The 22,752-nt window shown below is 47.7% G+C and overlaps 1 protein-coding gene across 1 annotated transcript; it reads right to left on the reverse strand.

Moving 5' to 3' along the window:
• Positions 1 to 895: 895 nt before the first annotated feature.
• On the reverse strand, positions 896 to 22,131 carry ice1 (KIAA0947-like (H. sapiens)). Its single transcript, XM_084157787.1, has 21 exons — positions 21,920 to 22,131; positions 21,744 to 21,802; positions 21,110 to 21,145; positions 19,699 to 19,716; positions 19,452 to 19,563; positions 18,683 to 18,756; positions 18,551 to 18,588; positions 18,345 to 18,427; positions 18,142 to 18,218; positions 17,984 to 18,021; positions 17,713 to 17,795; positions 12,305 to 12,341; positions 12,142 to 12,198; positions 11,352 to 11,417; positions 7,417 to 11,252; positions 6,768 to 6,936; positions 5,650 to 5,810; positions 5,257 to 5,447; positions 4,376 to 4,521; positions 4,178 to 4,276; positions 896 to 1,683 (listed from the first exon to the last, which is right to left on the reverse strand). Exons 1-21 carry the CDS (start codon positions 22,007 to 22,009, stop codon positions 1,502 to 1,504), a joined length of 5,652 nt encoding a protein of 1,883 aa, XP_084013913.1. The 5' UTR covers positions 22,010 to 22,131; the 3' UTR covers positions 896 to 1,501.
• Between the last annotated feature and the right edge of the window lie 621 nt (positions 22,132 to 22,752).

Here is a 22,752-nt window from a genome sequence, read left to right on the forward strand (position 1 = left end):
ATCACTAGCAGCACCATCACCAAGTAACATTCTGAGTATGTTGTCGATCACTAGCAGCACCATCACCTAGTAACATTCTGAGTATGTTGTATATCACTAGCAGCACCATCACCAAGTAACATTCTGAGTATGTTGTCTATCACTAGCAGCACCATCACCAGGTAACATTCTGAGTATGTTGTCGATCACTAGCAGCACCATCACCAAGTAACATTCAGAGTATGTTGTCTATCACTAGCAGCACCATCACCAAGTAACATTCTGAGTATGTTGTCGATCACTAGCAGCACCATCACCAAGTAACATTCTGAGTATGTTGTCTATCACTAGCAGCACCATCACCAAGTAAGATTCTGAGTATGTTGTCTATCACTAGCAGCACCATCACCAAGTAACATTCTGAGTATGTTGTATATCACTAGCAGCACCATCACCAGGTAACATTCTGAGTATGTTGTCTATCACTAGCAGCACCATCACCAAGTAACATTCTGAGTATGTTGTCTATCACTAGCAGCACCATCACCAGGTAACATTCTGAGTATGTTGTCGATCACTAGCAGCACCATCACCAGGTAACATTCTGTGTATGTTGTCAATCACTGGCAGCACCATCACCAGGTAACATTCTGAGTATGTTGTCAATCACTGGCAGCACCATCACCAAGTAACATTCTGAGTATGTGTAAAGGTACTTGGTAAATAAAGGATTCTGAAAATAACAAGTTTGCTTTTTTTAACGAAATCTCTATTTTTGATGTAAATTGCCAGTAATAGAATAGTTCAGACTGTTGGTTTTTCCATGTGTGATCACCATGGCTACGCTTTCTATCACCACTATGGGAAGGAGAAAGCACATGCTTCTTTCCACTATCCCCATTTAGTTTGACTGGTCAGTAATAATGACCTTCTAAAGGTCAAGGCAGAGCAGTGGCATTGATGAATGAATGGATGGATGGACAATGGGGAGAAGTAGAGCAGCCTTCCATGAAGACAATAAATGGATCATATTATAAACGAGGCTTACTGCTTAGATTTTAATGTGTAAAATTAAATAGAAATAGGCTCTGTAACAGTGAATATTTACAAAAGTAGGACATTTATCTTGTATACACTGATTTTCACAAAATGGGATCTGAACATCATATTTACAATGGTCGTGCTTAACACGAAAATGAAAAATATATTCCAAGAACTGAATCAGAAAACCAAACAAAAACATCAAGGGGAACAGAAGGTGATGTTTAAATCAGAGAGACCAACATGATGATTTAACCAACAGCTAAATAATATGGACATTAAAACCAGTCACTGAGGGGTTCAGTCCACAACAGGGTCTAAAAGGTATGGATAGGTAACAGCAATATGGAAGCTGCTTCACCTTACCCTCTGATAGCCAATAGGTGACATTCTTGGACCTAGAAAATCCTTTCAGATCTGTACAAGTGGCAAGGAACTAGGGGTTAGGGGTGTGGTGGGATTAAGGACTAGGGATTAGGAGCTAGGGTTTGATGTGTCGGCAGAGCGAGGCGATCTGTGTGATGCAACTGGTGACAGCGGGGGGGACGGGCTGGGTGGTCTCTCCTCGCCATGACGCCAGCGCAGCCAGGGCCTCCTTGGGGTTGCTAGGCGACAGGTCATAGACTGTGTAGACAGCTGCCAGCTGGACCTCCCAGGGAACACCTGGAAATGACATCACATCACAGAGACTCATTGTTTGGCCATCTGTCCAATACAAACACACATATCTGTCCAGTCTCATCTGAGCAGAATTACTTTTTTTTTTTTTTTTTTTGAAGGGTTATGGATACAGGTACAGGTATAACATTAGAAGAGTTAGAGTTACAGCTTTTACATTTTGCGTGAAATAGAAATTGTGTGAGCAATAATAGAACCAAAGAGTCGTTTCCATTGTTTAAGGGATATATCAGTGACCAATAGGAGACACCATATTATATTGTTTAATGGATATATCAGTGACCAATAGGAGACACCATATTATATTGTTTAATGGATATATCAGTGACCAATAGGAGACACCATATTATATTGTTTAAGGGATATATCAGTGACCAATAAGAGACACCATATTATATTGTTTAAGGGATATATCAGTGACCAATAGGAGAGACCATATGTGACTCGTTTCAGGAAACTAGGCGTACAGTGCTTTCGGAAAGTATTCATACCCCTTGACTTTCGCTATACACCAAGTCACTTGGCTCTGTCATATCCTCACATGGCCTCTCCTATCATTGCTACGCAGACGACACACAACTAATCTTCTCCTTTCCCCCTTCTGATAACCAGGTGGCGAATCGCATCTCTGCATGTCTGGCAGACATATCAGTGTGGATGACGGATCACCACCTCAAGCTGAACCTCGGCAAGACGGAGCTGCTCTTCCTCCCGGGGAAGGACTGCCCGTTCCATGATCTCGCCATCACGGTTGACAACTCCGTTGTGTCCTCCTCCCAGAGTGCAAAGAGCCTTGGCGTGACCCGATCCTGTAGTTTCATGCTCTACAACATTCAGAGAGTACGACCCTGCCTTACACAGGAAGCGGCACAGGTCCTAATCCAGGCACTTGTCATCTCCCGTCTGGATTACTGCAACTCGCTGTTGGCTGGGCTCCCTGCCTGTGCCATTAAACCCCTACAACTCATCCAGAATGCCGCAGCCCGTCTGGTGTTCAACCTTCCCAAGTTCTCTCACATCACCCCGCTCCTCCGCACACTCCACTGGCTTCCAGTTGAAGCTCGCATCTGCTACAAGACCATGGTGCTTGCCTACGGAGCTGTGAGGGGAACGGCACCTCCGTACCTTCAGGCTCTGATCAGTCCCTACACCCAAACGAGGGCATTGCGTTCATCCACCTCTGGCCTGCTGGCCCCCTACCTCTGCGGAAGCATAGTTCCCGCTCAGCCCAGTCAAAACTGTTCGCTGCTCTGGCACCCCAATGGTGGAACAAGCTCCCTCACGACGCCAGGACAGCAGAGTCACTCACCACCTTCCGGAGACACTTGAAACCCCACCTCTTTAAGGAATACCTGGGATAGGAGAAAGTAATCCTTCTACCCCCCCTTACCCCACCCCCCCAAAATAAATATAAAAAAAAATACATCTTGTAAAGTGGTTATCCCACTGGCTATAAGGTGAATGCACCAATTTGTAAGTCGCTCTGGATAAGAGCGTCTGCTAAATGACGTAAATGTAAATGAACGATGCTGAATGGGTGTAGACAAAGAAGAGCTCTCCAGTAGGTGTACCAAAACATTCAAGGAACATTTTCTCAAAAGTGAGGTTACAAGTTTATCAACTTTCAAAGCAAAATTACTTCCCCCATTGTTCCTCAACTGTAGTGTATGATATTCAATTTTCTAGCTCTGAGTCTCTACTTTTATCCAACGTAAAAAACACCATTTCAAATGTTGCTACATAAGACCGAATCGAGGTGGTCGGTCACATATTTCTCTCTATACTCAGCCAGGGGGCAGACCAATCATGTCTAAACCAATTTAAGATGGGGCAAAATGCTAGTGCCTTGAAATACAATTTAAAGTTTGGTACGGATAGTCCTCCTACGTCTTTCCCTCTTTGTAAGTTTATTAATTTTAACCCGGGATCGTTTACCTTGCCATATGCATTTTGAAACCGCACTATGAATTTTATCCCAATAGCCAGAAGGGAGAGACAAGGGAAGCATTGAACTGCACAAATTCAGCCGTGGCAGTATATTCATCTTGACAATAGATATTCTGCCGGTTAAAGCCACTGGGATGGTAGTCCATCTGAGTAAAACTACCGATGATATATATATATATATATATATATATATTTATTTTTTGTCATTTAGCAGATGCTCTTATCCAGAGCGACTTACAGTTAGTGAGTGCATACATTATTTTTTTATTTTATTTTTCATACTGGCCCCCCGTGGTAAACGAACCCACAACCCTGGCGTTGCAAACGTCATGCTCTACCAACTGAGCTACATCCCTGCCGGCCATTCCCTCCCCTACCCTGGACGACGCTGGGCCAATTGTGCGCCGCCCCATGGGTCTCCCGGTCGCGGCCGGCTACGACAGAGCCTGGATTCGAACCAGGATCTCTAGAGGCACAGCTAGCACTGCAATGCAGTGCCTTAGACCACTTCAGAACCTTTACAGTAGATTACCTTCCGACTGTCCATGTCTGGCAAATGTGTTGATGACACTGGCAATGTTCTTCACAGACGAGCTGCATCTCTCCTTTATTCCAAGCTGCCCAAGGCGCCCTACGAGGAGGTTCTCATGGTTAGACTTCATTGGTCAGTACAAATCATATCAAGTGTTTCATAAAACAATTATACACAACAACCACCACCACCACCCACCTATGAGTCTGAGGACTGCAGCCACAGTGACATCCTGGACGGGTGTCTGTCCTGATCTGGGCTGGGTCACAGTGACATCCTGGACGGGTGTCTGTCCTGATCTGGGCTGGGTCACCCAGGAGTTCATCATGGGCCACAGCTCTTTACTTTAAAACAGATAAATAAAGAACTAAACAGTTAAGGCCATGATTCACTGACTGATATGGTTATCCATACACTACCCAACATACTGTTTCTACTGTGTTCAGTTTGTCATGTTGCCTCAATATCCACTGCAGTGTGCTAGCCATGCTAATCCAAGCCTATGTTAAAGATGTACTATGCAGAAATCGCACCGCCATTTCCTGGTTGCTAACATTCTAAAAAGTTTGCTTAATTTCTGTGACAAAACAAGCATGGTGTAGAGAATCATTGTACCATCTAAATCGCTGTGAAATACATTTTCCATAACCAATAATATTGTATTTTCAGCTGTTCGAAGCTGGTGTACAAAACCAAAAGTAAAAGACGCAAAAATGAAACTTAAGTCAGGAAGCATAGAAATAGCAACATAGAACAGATCTACTGCTTCTTAGACTTGCTTTCAATGAGAATGACAGATCGGTAACTCATATTTCTATGTGAATTTGGTCGGGTCTGCAGTTTAAATCAATGGGGCTACTGGCTGAGTTAGCTACTTAAATTATTATCCAACCATCCAATGCTTTACAAAATTATTTTTAGGTTGTTTTTACATGCTGACTAGCTAGATTCATATCTAGCTGGATGGTCATAATGACATTAAGAGTTTGCTAAATGTTTTTTCTTCATTGTTTGTTAGCTGATGAATTTCAGTCCAGCTGTGGCAGTCAACATCAAGCAATAGGAGGCCTGTTTGGTACCTCAGTAGGTTGTCATGGGTCCACTTCCAGCGTGTATGAGAGCAGAGCAGCTCCAGGGTGAAGATGTGTTGCCAGGCAACAGGGTTCAGGTCCTCTCCCTGTCGGGGGTGTTTCTGGAAGGTCATCTCAGCTGCAGCTCTGACGGACATCAACGTGCAGGAAACCAACTGATCCAAGTCACTAGGAGGACTCTGGGGACACAGACATTGCATGAAGTCAAAACCCAGCAAGCTTCACAATACACATACAGGAAATGGCCAGGCATTGCCTTCTCAGTGGCAGAATACTGACAACTCTTCCCTCTGTTAATGGATCAAACAGTGGAGAACAACAGACAACAGTAAAGCCATAACCCATTCATGCCCACAGAACAACATTATAGAGATGCCATACCTTCTCCCATCCCAGGTAAGCAGTTAGGCAGTGGAGCACCTCTCCTTGTGCTTTGGCCTTGGTGACCGTGTGTATGGCCTGACACACTATAGTCCTGCAGGAGAACACGTTGGGCCACGTCGTCACCATGAACAGAACCAGCTTGGTTGACTCAGGGAAATCTGTGGCGAAGGAAAACAACATAAACTAAGTCAACTCAAGCTGTGAAGTCACGTGATGTCAGTCAACTCAAGCTGTGAAGTAATGTGATGTCAGTCACCTCAAGCTGTGAAGTCACGTGATGTCAGTCAACTCAAGCTGTGAAGTCACGTGATGTCAGTCAACTTAAGCTGTGAAGTCACGTGATGTCAGTCACCTCAAGCTGTGAAGTCACGTGATGTCAGTCACCTCAAGCTGTGAAGTCACGTGATGTCAGTCACCTCAAGCTGTGAAGTCACGTGATGTCAGTCACCTCAAGCTGTGAAGTCACGTGATGTCAGTCACCTCAAGCTGTGAAGTCACGTGATGTCAGTCAACTCAAGCTGTGAAGTCACATGATGTCAGTCAACTCAAGCTGTGAAGTCACGTGATGTCAGTCAACTCAAGCTGTGAAGTCACATGATGTCAGTCAACTCAAGCTGTAAAGTCACGTGATGTCAATCAACTCAAGCTGTGAAGTCACGTGATGTCAGTCAACTCAAGCTGTGAAGTCACGTGATGTCAGTCAACTCAAGCTGTGAAGTCAAGTGATGTTTGTCTATAAGGATGCTGTAGGCCAGGATGTGTTACCTTCTATAAGGATGCTGTAGGCCAGGATGTGTTACCTTCTATAAGGATGCTGTAGGCCAGGATGTGTTACCTTCTATAAGGATGCTGTAGGCCAGGATGTGTTACCTTCTATAAGGATGCTGTAGGCCAGGATGTGTTACCTTCTATAAGGATGCTGTAGGCCAGGATGTGTTACCTTCTATAAGGATGCTGTAGGCCAGGATGTGTTACCTTCTATAAGGATGCTGTAGGCCAGGATGTGTTACCTTCTATAAGGATGCTGTAGGCCAGGATGTGTTACCTTCTATAAGGATGCTGTAGGCCAGGATGTGTTACCTTCTATAAGGATGCTGTAGGCCAGGATGTGTTACCTTCTATAAGGATGCTGTAGGCCAGGATATGTGCTCTGTCCCAATCCCTCCTCTGTCGGCACAGAGCAGTGTAGACTCGAACCAGAGCCTGGAGGTGAGAGCCACTCAGCTCAGTCCTCTCAGTCTTCAGCTTAGTCAGCATCACTGACATCAGATCATCTGCCAGAGGCTGACAAGTCACAGGACAACCATGTACCAATGATTCAAAGGACAACCATGTAAGAGGTGTTTAGGTCTACAAATTAAAGGGATACTTGGGGATTTTGGCAATGATTTTCCCCAGAGTCAGATGAACTTGTAAATACAATTTGTGTGTCTCTGCGTCCAGTATGAAAGAAGTTTGAGGTAGTTTTGTGCGCCAATGCTAACTAGCATTAGCACAATGACTGGAAGTCTATGGTCTATGGTATCTGCTAGCAGATACCATAGACTTCTAGTCATTGCGCTAACGCTAGTTAGCTATTGTGCTAGAGCTAGTTAGCAACTTCCTTCAAACTGCACGGAGAGACATAATGGTGTCCACGAGTTCATCTGACTCTGGGGAAGTAGATAAAGGGTTGCCTCATTGTCAAAATCCCGAAGCATCTCTTTAAAGACACTAAGATAAATATGCTATGTAGACTACTAGATAAAGCTGTAGGTGACTAACCTGATTGTTTGAGAACTCAGAGAGGACCTCCTTCTCCTCATCGCGTAACACAGGCTTCCTAGACAGATTCCCAACAAACAGGTGACTCTTGATGACAGGCAACAGGTCAAAACACTGGGCTGCTATCTTCTCTAAGGCTTGGGATATGGAGGCTTTGACTGCTGGTTTCCCAACCACTTTTTCCTTCTCTGTAGGCTGTGAAGTACTCCCGTGTTGAGGTTTCCTGAGTACTGGGTCTGGACTGGCTGATGCTGTGGAGGATATCCCCTTAGCGGCAGGGCTGGCTGTTGCTGCAGCAGGGCTGGGGGAGCAGTTATCCAGCCTCAGCCTTTTGGCACTCTTTGGTAGAAGCATGCTGACTCCACTTCGCTTCCCTCTTTGCTCCGTTTTGGTGAAAGCCGTGGACGAGGAGTTGATGGTTTTGAAGCCAGATATCTGACTGACAGAGCTGGAGGGTGTTGTCCCCGTCTCAGCAGCAGACATACAGAGGTTTCCTCTGAGAATACTGAGAGTCCGAGCACGGGCGGAGAGTTCTGGATACATGCTGTCTAGAATCCTCATGGAGTTCTCCTGGGCGGGACTAGTGGAGGAGGAGGAGGAGCTGAAGGCAGGAAGTCTCCCTGGAACAGGAACGGCATGTTTAGGAGTGGCTGAACCAAACTGCAGTGGTGAGGAAGGGGCTTCAGTTGCTGGCGGAGGAGTAGTTAGAGACGGGGAGCTCAACATCTGACCATCAGGTGCTGTTTGGGACCCCACAGGGGAAACAGGCCCTTCCATTGGTGAGGGAAAGGACAGTTTACCAATCACCTGTCTTGGATTGCAAGGTTTTACCGGTCTTGGAGGAGTTACAGTGAGAGGCATAAGAAGAGGGGGTAGTGGAGGACCCATTTCAAAGCGAACCTTCCCAATAGGAACTTTCCCTGTAGGTTCTGGGGAGCGGCCCACAGGCAAGGCTGCTGTACTGATCCCTTCTCCTCTCATGTCAGGGCTGAGTCTTTCAATGATAACTTTACATGAAAGGACAGCCGTTTGCTGGCCTTCTCTGGGAGCGGCACCGTCTCTGGGAGTGGCACCGTCTCCAGGAGCGGCACCGTCTCCGGGAGCGGCACCGTCTTTCACTGAGCTGGTTTGGACTGTGTTTGATCTAACAAGACTCTTCCTGACACGCCCACTTCTAGTACTGATCATCTCAGTCTGGTCATTTCCACTTGGTCTCTCAGACCCTTCATCTGTCAGCTGGGACTTAGATGCTGACTCAGACCCATCATCTGTCAGCTGGGACTCAGAGATGCAGTCTGTGGTTGTAGGATTCTTACTGTCAGCGTTCATATCCTGGTGTTGTAGAACATGGACTGGGCGATCACCATCTTTCAGCGTCCCGTTGTTCAAAGGCTCCTTACTCTGTAGCTCTGTAGGAGACTGTGGATTCCTAACATCTGACCCTGGGTCTAAAGCATCTTTCTTTACATTCATCCTCTTCAGTTCTGTACCAGATCTCAGGAGCTTCACCTTCACAACAGGGGAAAGACATACAGGACTATCTAAACTCTTGCATACTTTATGGTCTTTGCTACTCTGAGCGTTGCGTTTTGTTGCCTGGATATCTTCATGGGGTCCAGATGTTATAGTACAGTTCTCTACATTCTTTACAGAGTTGATTAAACTGTCAGTAGAGATGTGGACACCAGATTGTGGCAGAGGTGCCAGAGACTTCTGTTCAAATGATGATTCCTCTGCCCCAGAGGAATGCCCCGACCTATGCTCCTTCAGTGCTTCTGCAGGATGACTGGGGGAGACCAGTGCTTCTGCAGGATGACTGGGGGAGACCAGTGCTTCTGCAGGATGACTGGGGGAGACCAGTGCTTCTGCAGGATGACTGGGGGAGACCAGTGCTTCTGCAGGATGACTGGGGGAGACCAGTGCTTCTGCAGGATGACTGGGGGAGACCAGTGCTTCTGCAGGATGACTGGGGGAGACCAGTGCTTCTGCAGGATGACTGGGGGAGACCAGTGCTTCTGCAGGATGACTGGGGGAGACCAGTGCTTCTGCAGGATGACTAGGGGAGACCAGTGCTTCTGCAGGATGACTGGGGGAGACCAGTGCTTCTGTAGGATGACTGGGGGAGACCAGTGCTTCTGTAGGATGACTGGGGGAGACCAGTGCTTCTGTAGGATGACTGGAGGAGACCAGTGCTTCTGTAGGATGACTGGGGGAGACCAGTGCTTCTGTAGGATGACTGGGGGAGACCAGTGCTTCTGTAGGATGACTGGGGGAGACCAGTGCTTCTGTAGGATGACTGGGGGAGACCAGTGCTTCTGTAGGATGACTGGGGGAGACACATGTTCTTACTGCATCACCAACCTGTTTCCAAGAGAAACCCCCTTCATCGTCTGAATCTGATTCCTTGCCTGTAAACAACTTGTCTTCTCTGCGGGGCCATGCTGGAGGAGCTGCTTTCTGATCAGTTGTTTTACATTGAGTGTTAGGAGCCCATTCAGTCAGTTGATCTGGACCAGCCACTGTCTCAGCAGAACACTCAACCAGAGGACTGGGTTCCAACTGTTTAGTGGTGGTTGTTTCAGACACGCTGGCCTCTCCTGACTGATCTTTAATGCTTTGTACTTTCTCTGAGTCCTCATGGTTGATGCTCCGACCCTCCAAGACACAGCCCTCATAACATGGGGCAGTCTCAATATCCATCTCTGTCATGTCTGGTGAGGAGTCCTCCATTTCTTCTCCTTGTGTCTGGGTGAGTGAGGACTGAAGGGTCCCAGTATGGACAGAGAGGTTGCCTGGAGGCTCTACTGAGTTTGGGAGATACTCTGTGGCTTTGGTAAAGGAAGGTAGATCACCAGAGGAGCTTTGACTCTCTCCTGAAGGGGACTGGATGGTTTCAGCAGCTGGTTCTACCTGCATGTCTTCCTGTTCACAGACAGCCACGCTGTTCCTCTCTCTCTCTACTGAGGTCCCTGTGGCCAGATCAGGGCTTTCTCTACGAGTAGAATGAGTTAGTTCCGCTGAGGAGTCTGCAGGCTGTTGTCCTGCCAACCTAAGGGCCATCTGATTGGCTGGTTCAGGTTGCTGTCCTACTGTCTGATTGGCTGGTCCTGTAATGTAGATAGAGTGGTTTCTGTTCTCTAGTGGAGATCTGGTCTCTCCAGCTCCTAACTCCAAGACATCATCCAACCTCTCCTGAGCTGAGGAGCAGGGTATGGGGGAGAGTACAGGGGGCAGCGGCTTGAACCAGTCCAGGATCTCCTCAACTGTTCTTCTATGTTTACGGCCTAAGTCACTGTTCCTGCTGGGTCCATGGCCCGGCTGGTCACTGTTCCTGCTGGGTCCATGGCCTGGCTGGTCACTGTTCCTGCTGGGTCCATGGCCTGGCTGGTCACTGATCCTGCTGGGTCCATGGTCTGGCTGGTCACTGATCCTGCTGGGTCCATGGTCTGGCTGGTCACTGATCCTGCTGGGTCCATGGACTGGCTGGTCACCGATCCTGCTGGGTCCATGGACTGGCTGATCACTGATCCTGCTGTGTCCATGGTCTGGCAGGTCACTGATCCTGCTGGGTCCATGGACTGGCTGGTCACCGATCCTGCTGGGTCCATGATCTGGCTGGTCACTGTTCCTGCTGGGTCCATGGTCTGGCTGGTCACTGATCCTGCGGAGTCCATGGACTGGCTGGTCACCGATCCTGCTGGGTCCATGAACTGGCTGGTCACCGATCCTGCTGGGTCCATGGCCCGGGTCATTGATCCTGCTGGGTCCATGGCCCGGGTCATTGATCCTGCTGGGTCCATGGTCTGGCTGGTCACTGATCCTGCTGGGTCCACGGCCTGTGGGAGAGACAGACAGAGCGATATGATGATGTTCTGGTCTGTTGTAACAAGGGGAGGTCCATTATGTCATCATCACAATGCGTCCTGAATACATACCAGGGAGGTGTGATGAGGGAGGATCTACACACACCCACAGATCCTCCAGCAGCCTCCGGACCTTCTCTGTAAAACACACCGTCGTATCAACACTGTAGTACTACACCTACACTACAGGTCAAAGGTTTTAGAACACCTACTCAATCAACGGTTTTTCTTTTCAGCATGGCTGCCACAGCATTCTGCAGCGATACGCCATCCCATCTGGTTTAGGCTTAGTGGGACTCATTTGTTTTTCAACAGGACAATGACCCAACACACCTCCAGGCTGTGTAAGGGCTATTTGACCAAGAAGGAGAGTGATGGAGTGCTGCATCAGATGACTTGGCCTCCACAATCCCCCGACCTCAACCCAATTGAGATGGTTTGGCATGAGTTGGACCGCAGAGTGAAGGAAAAGCAGCCAACAAGTACTCAGCATATATGGGAAGTCCTTCAAGACTGTTGGAAAAGCATTCCAGGTGAAGCTGGTTGAGAGAATGCCAAGAGTGTGCAAAGCTGTCATCAAGGCAAAGGGTGGCTATTTGAAGAATCAAATATAAAATATATTTTGATTTGTTTAACACTTGTTTTTTTGGTTACTACATGATTCCATATGTGTTATTTCATAGTTTTGATTTCTTCACTATTATTCTACAATGTAGAAAATAGTAAAACTAAAGAAAAACCCTTGAATGAGTAGGTGTTCTAAAACTTTTGACCGGTAGTGTACATCTGTTCAATAAATCATACAACCATTGAGCAAAATTGTGTGTGGTATCAACTTTAAAAAACCTATATAAAAACCTACCTTTATCAACCTTCGTTTCTTCAGGTGCCGTTGCTTGAGTTGATGTACTCTTTAATACTGAACAGAGACATGATTGGACTTAACAAATGCTGTGATATAATACCAATACTAATAATACTACTACTATTAATGATAATAATAATGCTATGAACAGCAGTGTTACCTTTATTCTTCTCAGTTTCCAGTTTCTCTAGTCGTTCCTGGAATAGAAAGAGGGTCCAATCAGACAGTCTCAAACGCTTTACAGTTGTTATTACAGCCAACCAGACAGTCTCAAACACTCTACAACAGTGGTCACCAACCTTTTCTGAGTCAAGATCACTTTCGGAGTCAGAATGCAAGCCGAAATCTACCGCTCAGATTATGGTTAAACATGACTTTAAAAAAAGTAAGCCTATGCAACATTAACCAATTAAAACAGTTCTGTAGCAATGAGGTTTGTGTAGTAGGCTATAGGGCCAATACATTATAACTGCATATTGGCTACGCTTGACTTGCCCTTCCAATGTTGTTGTTCTCAGACCATTTAGAAAACATATTTAAAAGTGTAGGTAACTTGGTAGAACTGGTAGTAGATCATGTGTTGTATTACTTGTGAGGAACAGCTGACGGAATATAATAATATGCTTTTTATTTTACTGATCTGATGGTCAGTCTGAGAGGAGGAGTAGTGGTGAGGCTGACTGATGGTCTGATGGTCAGTCAGAGGAGGAGTAGTGGTGAGGCTGACTGATGGTCTGATGGTCAGTCTGAGAGGAGGAGTAGTGGTGAGGCTGACTGATGGTCTGTCTGAGGGGAGGAGTAGTGGTGAGGCTGACTGATGGTCTGATGGTCAGTCTGAGAGGAGGAGTAGTGGTGAGGCTGACTGATGGTCTGATGGTCAGTCTGAGAGGAGGAGTAGTGGTGAGGTTGACTGATGGTCTGTCTGAGGGGAGGAGTAGTGGTGAGGCTGACTGATGGTCTGATGGTCAGTCTGAGGGGAGGAGTAGTGGTGAGGCTGACTGATGGTCTGATGGTCAGTCTGAGGGGAGGAGTAGTGGTGAGGCTGACTGATGGTCTGATGGTCAGTCTGAGAGGAGGAGTAGTGGTGAGGTTGACTGACGGTCTGATGGTCAGTCTGAGAGGAGGAGGAGTGGTGAGGCTGACTGACGGTCTGAGAGGAGGAGTAGTGGTGAGGCTGACTGATGGTCTGATGGTCAGTCTTGAGGGGAGGAGTAGTGGTGAGGCTGACTGATGGTCTGATGGTCAGTCTGAGAGGAGGAGTAGTGGTGAGGCTGACTGATGGTCTGATGGTCAGTCTGAGAGGAGGAGTAGTGGTGAGGCTGACTGATGGTCTGATGGTCAGTCTGAGAGGAGGAGTAGTGGTGAGGCTGACTGACTGTCTGATGGTCAGTCAGAGGAGGAGTAGTGGTGAGGCTGACTGATGGTCTGATGGTCAGTCTGAGAGGAGGAGTAGTGGTGAGGTTGACTGATGGTCTGATGGTCAGTCTGAGAGGAGGAGTAGTGGTGAGGCTGACTGACGGTCTGATGGTCAGTCTGAGAGGAGGAGTAGTGGTGAGGCTGACTGATGGTCTGATGGTCAGTCTGAGGGGAGGAGTAGTGGTGAGGCTGACTGATCGTCAGTCTGAGGGAGGAGTAGTGGTGAGGCTGACTGATGGTCTGATGGTCAGTCTGAGAGGAGGAGTAGTGGTGAGGCTGACTGATCGTCAGTCTGAGAGGAGGAGTAGTGGTGAGGCGGACTGATGGTCTGATGGTCAGTCTGAGGGGAGGAGTAGTGGTGAGGCTGACTGATGGTCTAATGGTCAGTCTCAGAGGAGGAGTAGTGGTGAGGCTGACTGATGGTCTGATGGTCAGTCTGAGGGGAGGAGTAGTGGTGAGGCTGACTGATCGTCAGTCTGAGGGAGGAGTAGTGGTGAGGCTGACTGATGGTCAGTCTGAGGGAGGAGTAGTGGTGAGGCTGACTGATGGTCTGATGGTCAGTCTGAGCAGAGGGAGGGAGTAGTGGTGAGGCTGACTGATGGTCTGATGGTCAGTCTGAGAGGAGGAGTAGTGGTGAGGCTGACTGATGGTCTGATGGTCAGTTTGAGGGGAGGAGTAGTGGTGAGGCTGACTGATGGTCTGATGGTCAGTCTGAGGGGAGGAGTAGTGGTGAGGCTGACTGACGGTCTGATGGTCAGTCTGAGGGAGGAGTAGTGGTGAGGCTGACTGACGGTCTGATGGTCAGTCTGAGGGGAGGAGTAGTGGTGAGGCTGACTGACAGTCTGATGGTCAGTCTGAGGGGAGGAGTAGTGGTGAGGCTGACTGACGGTCTGATGGTCAGTCTGAGAGGAGGAGTAGTGGTGAGGTTGACTGATGGTCTGATGGTCTGTCTGAGGGGAGGAGTAGTGGTGAGGCTGACTGATGGTCTGATGGTCAGTCTGAGAGGAGGAGTAGTGGTGAGGTTGACTGATGGTCTGATGGTCTGTCTGAGAGGAGGAGTAGTGGTGAGGTTGACTGATGGTCTGTCTGAGGGGAGGAGTAGTGGTGAGGCTGACTGATGGTCTGATGGTCAGTCTGAGAGGAGGAGTAGTGGTGAGGCTGACTGATGGTCTGATGGTCAGTCTGAGAGGAGGAGTAGTGGTGAGGTTGACTGATGGTCTGTCTGAGGGGAGGAGTAGTGGTGAGGCTGACTGATGGTCTGATGGTCAGTCTGAGGGGAGGAGTAGTGGTGAGGCTGACTGATGGTCTGATGGTCAGTCTGAGGGGAGGAGTAGTGGTGAGGCTGACTGATGGTCTGATGGTCAGTCTGAGAGGAGGAGTAGTGGTGAGGTTGACTGACGGTCTGATGGTCAGTCTGAGAGGAGGAGGAGTGGTGAGGCTGACTGACGGTCTGAGAGGAGGAGTAGTGGTGAGGCTGACTGATGGTCTGATGGTCAGTCTTGAGGGGAGGAGTAGTGGTGAGGCTGACTGATGGTCTGATGGTCAGTCTGAGAGGAGGAGTAGGGGTGAGGCTGACTGATGGTCTGATGGTCAGTCTGAGAGGAGGAGTAGTGGTGAGGCTGACTGATGGTCTGATGGTCAGTCTGAGAGGAGGAGTAGTGGTGAGGCTGACTGACTGTCTGATGGTCAGTCAGAGGAGGAGTAGTGGTGAGGCTGACTGATGGTCTGATGGTCAGTCTGAGAGGAGGAGTAGTGGTGAGGTTGACTGATGGTCTGATGGTCAGTCTGAGAGGAGGAGTAGTGGTGAGGCTGACTGACGGTCTGATGGTCAGTCTGAGAGGAGGAGTAGTGGTGAGGCTGACTGATGGTCTGATGGTCAGTCTGAGGGGAGGAGTAGTGGTGAGGCTGACTGATCGTCAGTCTGAGGGAGGAGTAGTGGTGAGGCTGACTGATGGTCTGATGGTCAGTCTGAGAGGAGGAGTAGTGGTGAGGCTGACTGATCGTCAGTCTGAGAGGAGGAGTAGTGGTGAGGCGGACTGATGGTCTGATGGTCAGTCTGAGGGGAGGAGTAGTGGTGAGGCTGACTGATGGTCTAATGGTCAGTCTCAGAGGAGGAGTAGTGGTGAGGCTGACTGATGGTCTGATGGTCAGTCTGAGGGGAGGAGTAGTGGTGAGGCTGACTGATCGTCAGTCTGAGGGAGGAGTAGTGGTGAGGCTGACTGATGGTCAGTCTGAGGGAGGAGTAGTGGTGAGGCTGACTGATGGTCTGATGGTCAGTCTGAGCAGAGGGAGGGAGTAGTGGTGAGGCTGACTGATGGTCTGATGGTCAGTCTGAGAGGAGGAGTAGTGGTGAGGCTGACTGATGGTCTGATGGTCAGTTTGAGGGGAGGAGTAGTGGTGAGGCTGACTGATGGTCTGATGGTCAGTCTGAGGGGAGGAGTAGTGGTGAGGCTGACTGACGGTCTGATGGTCAGTCTGAGGGAGGAGTAGTGGTGAGGTTGACTGATGGTCTGATGGTCTGTCTGAGGGGAGGAGTAGTGGTGAGGCTGACTGATGGTCTGATGGTCAGTCTGAGAGGAGGAGTAGTGGTGAGGTTGACTGATGGTCTGATGGTCTGTCTGAGGGGAGGAGTAGTGGTGAGGTTGACTGATGGTCTGATGGTCAGTCTGAGAGGAGGAGTAGTGGTGAGGCTGACTGACGGTCTGATGGTCAGTCTGAGGGGAGGAGTAGTGGTGAGGCTGACTGACGGTCTGATGGTCAGTCTGAGGGAGGAGTAGTGGTGAGGCTGACTGACGGTCTGATGGTCAGTCTGAGGGGAGGAGTAGTGGTGAGGCTGACTGACAGTCTGATGGTCAGTCTGAGGGGAGGAGTAGTGGTGAGGCTGACTGACGGTCTGATGGTCAGTCTGAGAGGAGGAGTAGTGGTGAGGTTGACTGATGGTCTGATGGTCTGTCTGAGGGGAGGAGTAGTGGTGAGGCTGACTGATGGTCTGATGGTCAGTCTGAGAGGAGGAGTAGTGGTGAGGTTGACTGATGGTCTGATGGTCTGTCTGAGGGGAGGAGTAGTGGTGAGGTTGACTGATGGTCTGATGGTCAGTCTGAGAGGAGGAGTAGTGGTGAGGCTGACTGATGGTCTGATGGTCAGTCTGAGAGGAGGAGTATTGGTGAGGCTGACTGATGGTCTGATGGTCTGTCTGAGGGGAGGAGTAGTGGTGAGGCTGACTGATGGTCTGATGGTCTGTCTGAGGGGAGGAGTAGTGGTGAGGCTGACTGATGGTCTGATGGTCAGTCAGAGGAGGAGTAGTGGTGAGGCTGACTGATGGTCTGATGGTCAGTCTGAGAGGAGGAGTAGTGGTGAGGCTGACTGATGGTCTGATGGTCAGTCTGAGGGAGGAGTAGTGGTGAGGCTGACTGATGGTCTGATGGTCAGTCTGAGGGAGGAGTAGTGGTGAGGCTGACTGATGGTCTAATGGTCAGTCTGAGGGGAGGAGCAGCGGTGAGGCTGCATCTGGTCAGTCTGAGGGAGGGGAGGGAGGGAGCAGCGGTGAGGCTGCATCTGGTCAGTCTGAGGGGAGGGAGGGAGGGAGGGAGCAGCGGTGAGGCTGCATCTGGTCAGTCTGAGGGGAGGGAGGGAGGGAGCAGCGGTGAGGCTGCATCTGGTCAGTCTGAGGGGAGGGAGGGAGGGAGGGAGCAGCGGTGAGGCTGCATCTGGTCAGTCTGAGGGGAGGGAGGGAGGGAGCAGCGGTGAGGCTGCATCTGGTCATTCTGAGGGGAGGGAGGGAGGGAGCAGTGGTGAGGCTGCATCTGGTCAGTCTGAGGGGAGGGAGGGAGGGAGCAGCGGTGAGGCTGCATCTGGTCATTCTGAGGGGAGGGAGGGAGGGAGGGAGCAGCGGTGAGGCTGCCTCTCACTCGACTCACTGTCCCTCCTCTCTCCCTCCCTCCCCTGAGAAAAGGGGACAGTCTTCCATCATATGGCGAAACTCAAATCACACTGCATTTCTACCTCATGCACCAATTCATGTTACTCCTATGACCAGAGAAAGTTAAATATTCCTTCATATTAAAAAAGACAAGCTGCTAATAATAACAACCCAAGCTTATCAGAACACTTTGCTGGTTGTAGCGTGAGTGGAAGTAGGGAGAACATGCAAACCTGAAGATGTACAAGGTTATTCTCCAGTAGAATCTTCTCTGTTTTCAGCCTGGTAATGTCATGCTCTTGCTTGAGTTTAGAATCTAAACAGAAGAACAACCCAGACACATCACCCATAAGATAAGGCAGGTCAGGCTGTATGACTACATCACACATCACCAATAAGATAAGGCAGGTCAGGCTGTATGACAGATCACAATAGGAATATTGAGCTTTTTTAGGTCATGCAAATTATGTTCACACAGACTAGAAAAATAATTGTTATAGCAACCTTGAAACAGTCCAAGTTGTTTTTCCAGGTTGTGTTTTCTGTTAGTGAAATAAGAAGGTAGAAACATGAGTACACCAACACCATGACTTAAACAATAAGTGTTTGTAATAAGGGTTTGGACGTGTGGTGGATGGTATCAGTGCTTGGTGAATCCTTACAGAACGGACGTCCTGGCGTTGTCCTCCTTTAACTGCTGCACTTCCTCTGCTACCTTCTGATATGCCTTCAACGACATCTGAGAGGATGAACACACATCAGTCATCACCTTATGGTTAAGTTCAGTGGGTTGAAACCATGCAGACAACATTGGATAACTGCTAGAATGAGGAGGATTTATTAGCCCGTTAGATAATATTGTTACCTGTGTTTTCAGCAGGTCTTTCTCCAGTGCCGTCTTCTCCTGCCTCAGCTGGACATTATCCAGGCTCTGCTTCTCTGTTGTCGCTTCATAATGAACAGGTCCACAGGAAAGACTGAGTTACATACATCAGACAGTAGACTCTTACAATGTGGGTATATCAGTGGTTGAGGGTTTACAGAAAGTAGAATTATAACCAGAGACAATACCTGCTACTATTTTTAGCTGGTCCTCAAGTCTCTTCTTTCTAAGGATGAGAGAGAGAGAGAAGAGAGATTTAAGTCAGCGTAACAAGAACCAAAGAAAATGATGTAAATGTTGTTGACGAGAGAGGCTCTTACAAAGTCTCGGTGTTGTTCTGCTCCTTCAGCCTCTCCACCTCCTCGGAAAGCTGCTGGGACAACTTCTCAGAGCTCTACAGGACAGAAACACAACACTGTTAGAGCTCTACAGGACAGAAACACAACTCTGTTAGAGCTCTACAGGACAGAAACACAACTCTGTTAGAGCTCTACAGGACAGAAACACAACTCTGTTAGAGCTCTGCAGGACAGAAACACAACTCTGTTAGAGCTCTACAGGACAGAAACTCAACACTGTTAGAGCTCTACAGGACAGAAACTCAACACTGTTAGAGCTCTACAGGACAGAAACTCAACACTGTTAGAGCTCTACAGGACAGAAACACAACTCTGTTAGAGCTCTACAGGACAGAAACACAACACTGTTAGAGCTCTACAGGACAGAAACTCAACACTGTTAGAGCTCTACAGGACAGAAACTCAACACTGTTAGAGCTCTACAGGACAGAAACTCAACACTGTTAGAGCTCTACAGGACAGAAACACAACTCTGTTAGAGCTCTACAGGACAGAAACACAACTCTGTTAGAGCTCTACAGGACAGAAACTCAACACTGTTAGAGCTCTACAGGACAGAAACACAACTCTGTTAGAGCTCTACAGGACAGAAACACAACTCTGTTAGAGCTCTACAGGACAGAAACTCAACTCTGTTAGAGCTCTACAGGACAGAAACACAACTCTGTTAGAGCTCTGCAGGACACAACATTGTCATGATGAGTAGAATGGAGCATTTTCCATCTCTTACCTGCTTCGCCTCCAGCTCTGCCCGCATGACTTCGTACTCTGCATGCTGCTTTTCCAGAGAAGCTACTTTCAACTGCAGATCATCAAGTTGTATATGCAGCTTACTGGTCTCCCTGGAACAATGTTGTGTGACAGAAATAATGAATAACTTTGTTGCCAACCATTTATGTTTCCAAAAGATGTCAAATACTTTCAAAGCCATAGAAGAACATTTAGTAAAGAGGAACTAGAGAACTAATATTTCATACCTCTGGGATCTCTGAAGCTGTAAGCAAACTGTCAAGGAAAACACTTCAAATAATAATAATGCATTAAGCAGAGGTGTTGGGTCAGTATTTGAAAGGTTTTATCCAAGGCAGTCATGCGTGCATACATTTTACGTATGGGTGGTCCCGGGAATCGAACACACTATCCTAGCGTTGCAAGCGCCATGCTCTACCAACTGAGCTAGATGACCACTTCTAACAAGACTGATAGCAGTGCAACGGGGGTGGCAGGTAGCCTTGCGGATAGGCACGTTGGGCCAGTATCTGAAAGTTCGCTGGTTCGAATCCCCGAGCTGGCAAGGTGGGAAAAAAAATCTGTCTTTCTGCCCTTGAGCAAGGCAGTTAACCCCCAACACTAACTGCTCCCGGGTGCCGATGACGTGGATGTTGATTAAGGCAGCCCCCCCACACCTCTCTGGGTTCAGTAACCGACTAGGTATCCCCTTCTCTTACCAATACATCACCAGAGACTGTAACCCCATCACCAGATACAATACTGAAGAAGAGTCTGGTCGACCAATGTGTCAAACCTGGCCTTCGGTAGCAAATAGAAACTCCCTGCGCCTAGGCATTGGCTTAATCTACCAACCAATCATCTCCCACTGCCCCTTCCGCTGTACGTGTCTTCCATACATGTCTTACCTCCATTTGGAGACACGCCTCGCAGTCACGTGATTCCCAAAAATGTAATGATGACAAATACTTTACCTCAGTAAGGTCACTCCCATAGAATTCTAATGGTCACTCCCACTAAGGTCAACTCTGAATCGTTGATATCCCAGGCTTATATGCGCAATACCCTGCGGATGAGGTTAGTACAATACGTAATCACCTTTAACCTCTCATCCCGCTGTAGCCAGTGAAGTTAACAAAACAGACGCTTGTTATGATTGTGTTATATTGTGATGGTAGTGAGACGAGTGTCCTCTGTAGCTCAATTGGTAGAGCATGGCACTTGTAACACCAGGGTAGTGGGTTCGATCCCCAGGACCACCCATACGTAAAAATGTATGCACGCATGAGTGTAAGTCGCTTTGGATAAAAGCGTCTGCTAAATGGCATATTATTATTATTATTATTATTATTATTATACGAGTGAAGCAGTAAACAGTGGTCATCAGAACCAGAACACTGTTTGCTGTTCTGTTCATTCCAAGGGATGCACTGAAACATAATTAATGACTGAAGAGAGGCTGAAGAGCATGAATGACTGAAACCTAATAACTGAAGAGAGGCTGAAGAGCATGAATGACTGAAACCTAATAACTGAAGAGAGGCTGAAGAGCATGAATGACTGAAACCTAATGACTGAAGAGAGGCTGAAGAGCATGAATGACTGAAACCTAATAACTTAAGAGAGTGAATGGACTTTTGAGTCACTATTGAAAGGATATCATCGCACTTCCCTTGATATTCACTCAGCAAGTGACTGAAAAAAGTTAAACATATTACATTAGTAGCTTACTTTTTCTAAAACATACTAATCATTCACTCCAACTGTTACATTAAGCATGTTAGGCCTAGCTAGATATCTGTTTTACATTGTCATTTTCGGTTCCAAAACACAGCTAGCTACATCAGATGAGTCTAGATAGAGTCTATGGGTCATATTTAGTCAAACCAGCCACCAGGTCAATGACAACACCGTTGCTGCTCTGTGAGATGTGTAGCCTACAGGCATATAGCTTTAATGTCGTGTCTGGTACCGTTTCCACACTGATGTTTATTGAGAACTGGAATGAAACTGTAATCAGAATTCTGACAATCCAAGTTTGTTTTCGACTTCCAGGAAACCAGATTACCGAGTTTGATTGAATAGCCCCCGCCCTGGGTATGTATGTAGTTAGCTAGCTATGTTTGATTGAATAGCCCCCGCCCTGAGTATGTATGTAGTTAGCTAGCTATGTTTGATTGATTAGTTCCCACCCTGAGTATATATGTATGTACGTGTGTAGCTAGCTATGTTTTAGGGACCTGTACAGTATCATCTCGTCACACATGTCTAATAACGTTACCTAGTTACTTACTCTGAGTCAATACTTTTCTGTTTCAAAGCCAGGAGAGCTGCCACATATTCGTTTAGGTTCTACAATGAGAGAGGGTGGATTGTCCGTCAGTATAGTTAGGTGAAATATTAGCTAACTATCTTTTATCCACGTTTGAAGCAAGTATACAACAGTAGCGATAACCTTTCTCAACCCACCTGGTGAAGCACAGTGCAGTTTTGACAGGCTCCAGTAGTTGCTTCCGATGCGATTCTTGCGATTTTAGAATGATTCTCCCCCGGCATCATGATAAGAAGTCACAGTTACTGCCCAATATGCCAAACTTGTAAAGCAAAAATATGTAAAAATAGAACTACAGACATTAAAAACACAAAAACTTGACAACAAATTCGGCATGACGCAAACGCACTGTCCCACGTTGACTCAGGACCCGAAATATAGACGGGGTTGTCTATAGAAATGCCGGTCTGAAAAAGTTACACCTTTGCATTTATATATATATATATATATATATATATATATATATATATATATATACATGTTTTATTTTTATTTTATATTATTAACAACAAATCAATACAAAAAGTACATGGGGGAACACAAGTATATATAAAGAATATACAAAGGACAAGTGGGCTAGGGGTGGGGCTAGGGGGTACAATATCACATTACACAAGGACAAAGGACAGTTGGGCTAGGGCGGGGCTAGGGGGTACAATATCACATTACACAGGGACAAAGGACCAGTAGGCTAGGGGCGGGGCTAGGGGGGACAATATCACATTACACAGGGACAAAGGACCAGTGGGCTAGGGGCGGGGCTAGGGGGTACAATATCACATTACACAGGGACAAAGGACCAGTGGGCTAGGGGCGGGGCTAGGGGCGGGGCTGGGGGGTATAATATCACATTACACAGGGACAAAGGACAAGTGGGCTAGGGGCGGTGCTAGGGTCGGGGCTAGGGGTTATAATATCACATTACACAGGGACAAAGGACCTGTGGGCTAGGGGCGGGGCTAGGGAGTAT

The sequence above is a fragment of the Coregonus lavaretus genome (assembly GCF_964263955.1).
Source record: "Coregonus lavaretus genome assembly, chromosome: 3".
Lineage (NCBI taxonomy): Eukaryota > Metazoa > Chordata > Actinopteri > Salmoniformes > Salmonidae > Coregonus > Coregonus lavaretus.

What these genes read in the sequence shown, in the direction of transcription:
- ice1 (XM_084157787.1), bottom strand. Translation starts at nt 22,009, where the DNA reads ATGATGCCGGGGGAGAATCATTCTAAAATCGCAAGAATCGCATCGGAA. An exon ending in CAGAAAAGTATTGACTCAGA is followed by an intron (nt 21,146 to 21,743) that starts GTAAGTAACTAG and finishes AACTTTTTTCAG; the next exon opens with TCACTTGCTGAGTGAATATC. An exon ending in CCAGCTAAAAATAGTAGCAG is followed by an intron (nt 18,428 to 18,550) that starts GTATTGTCTCTG and finishes TTCATTATGAAG; the next exon opens with CGACAACAGAGAAGCAGAGC.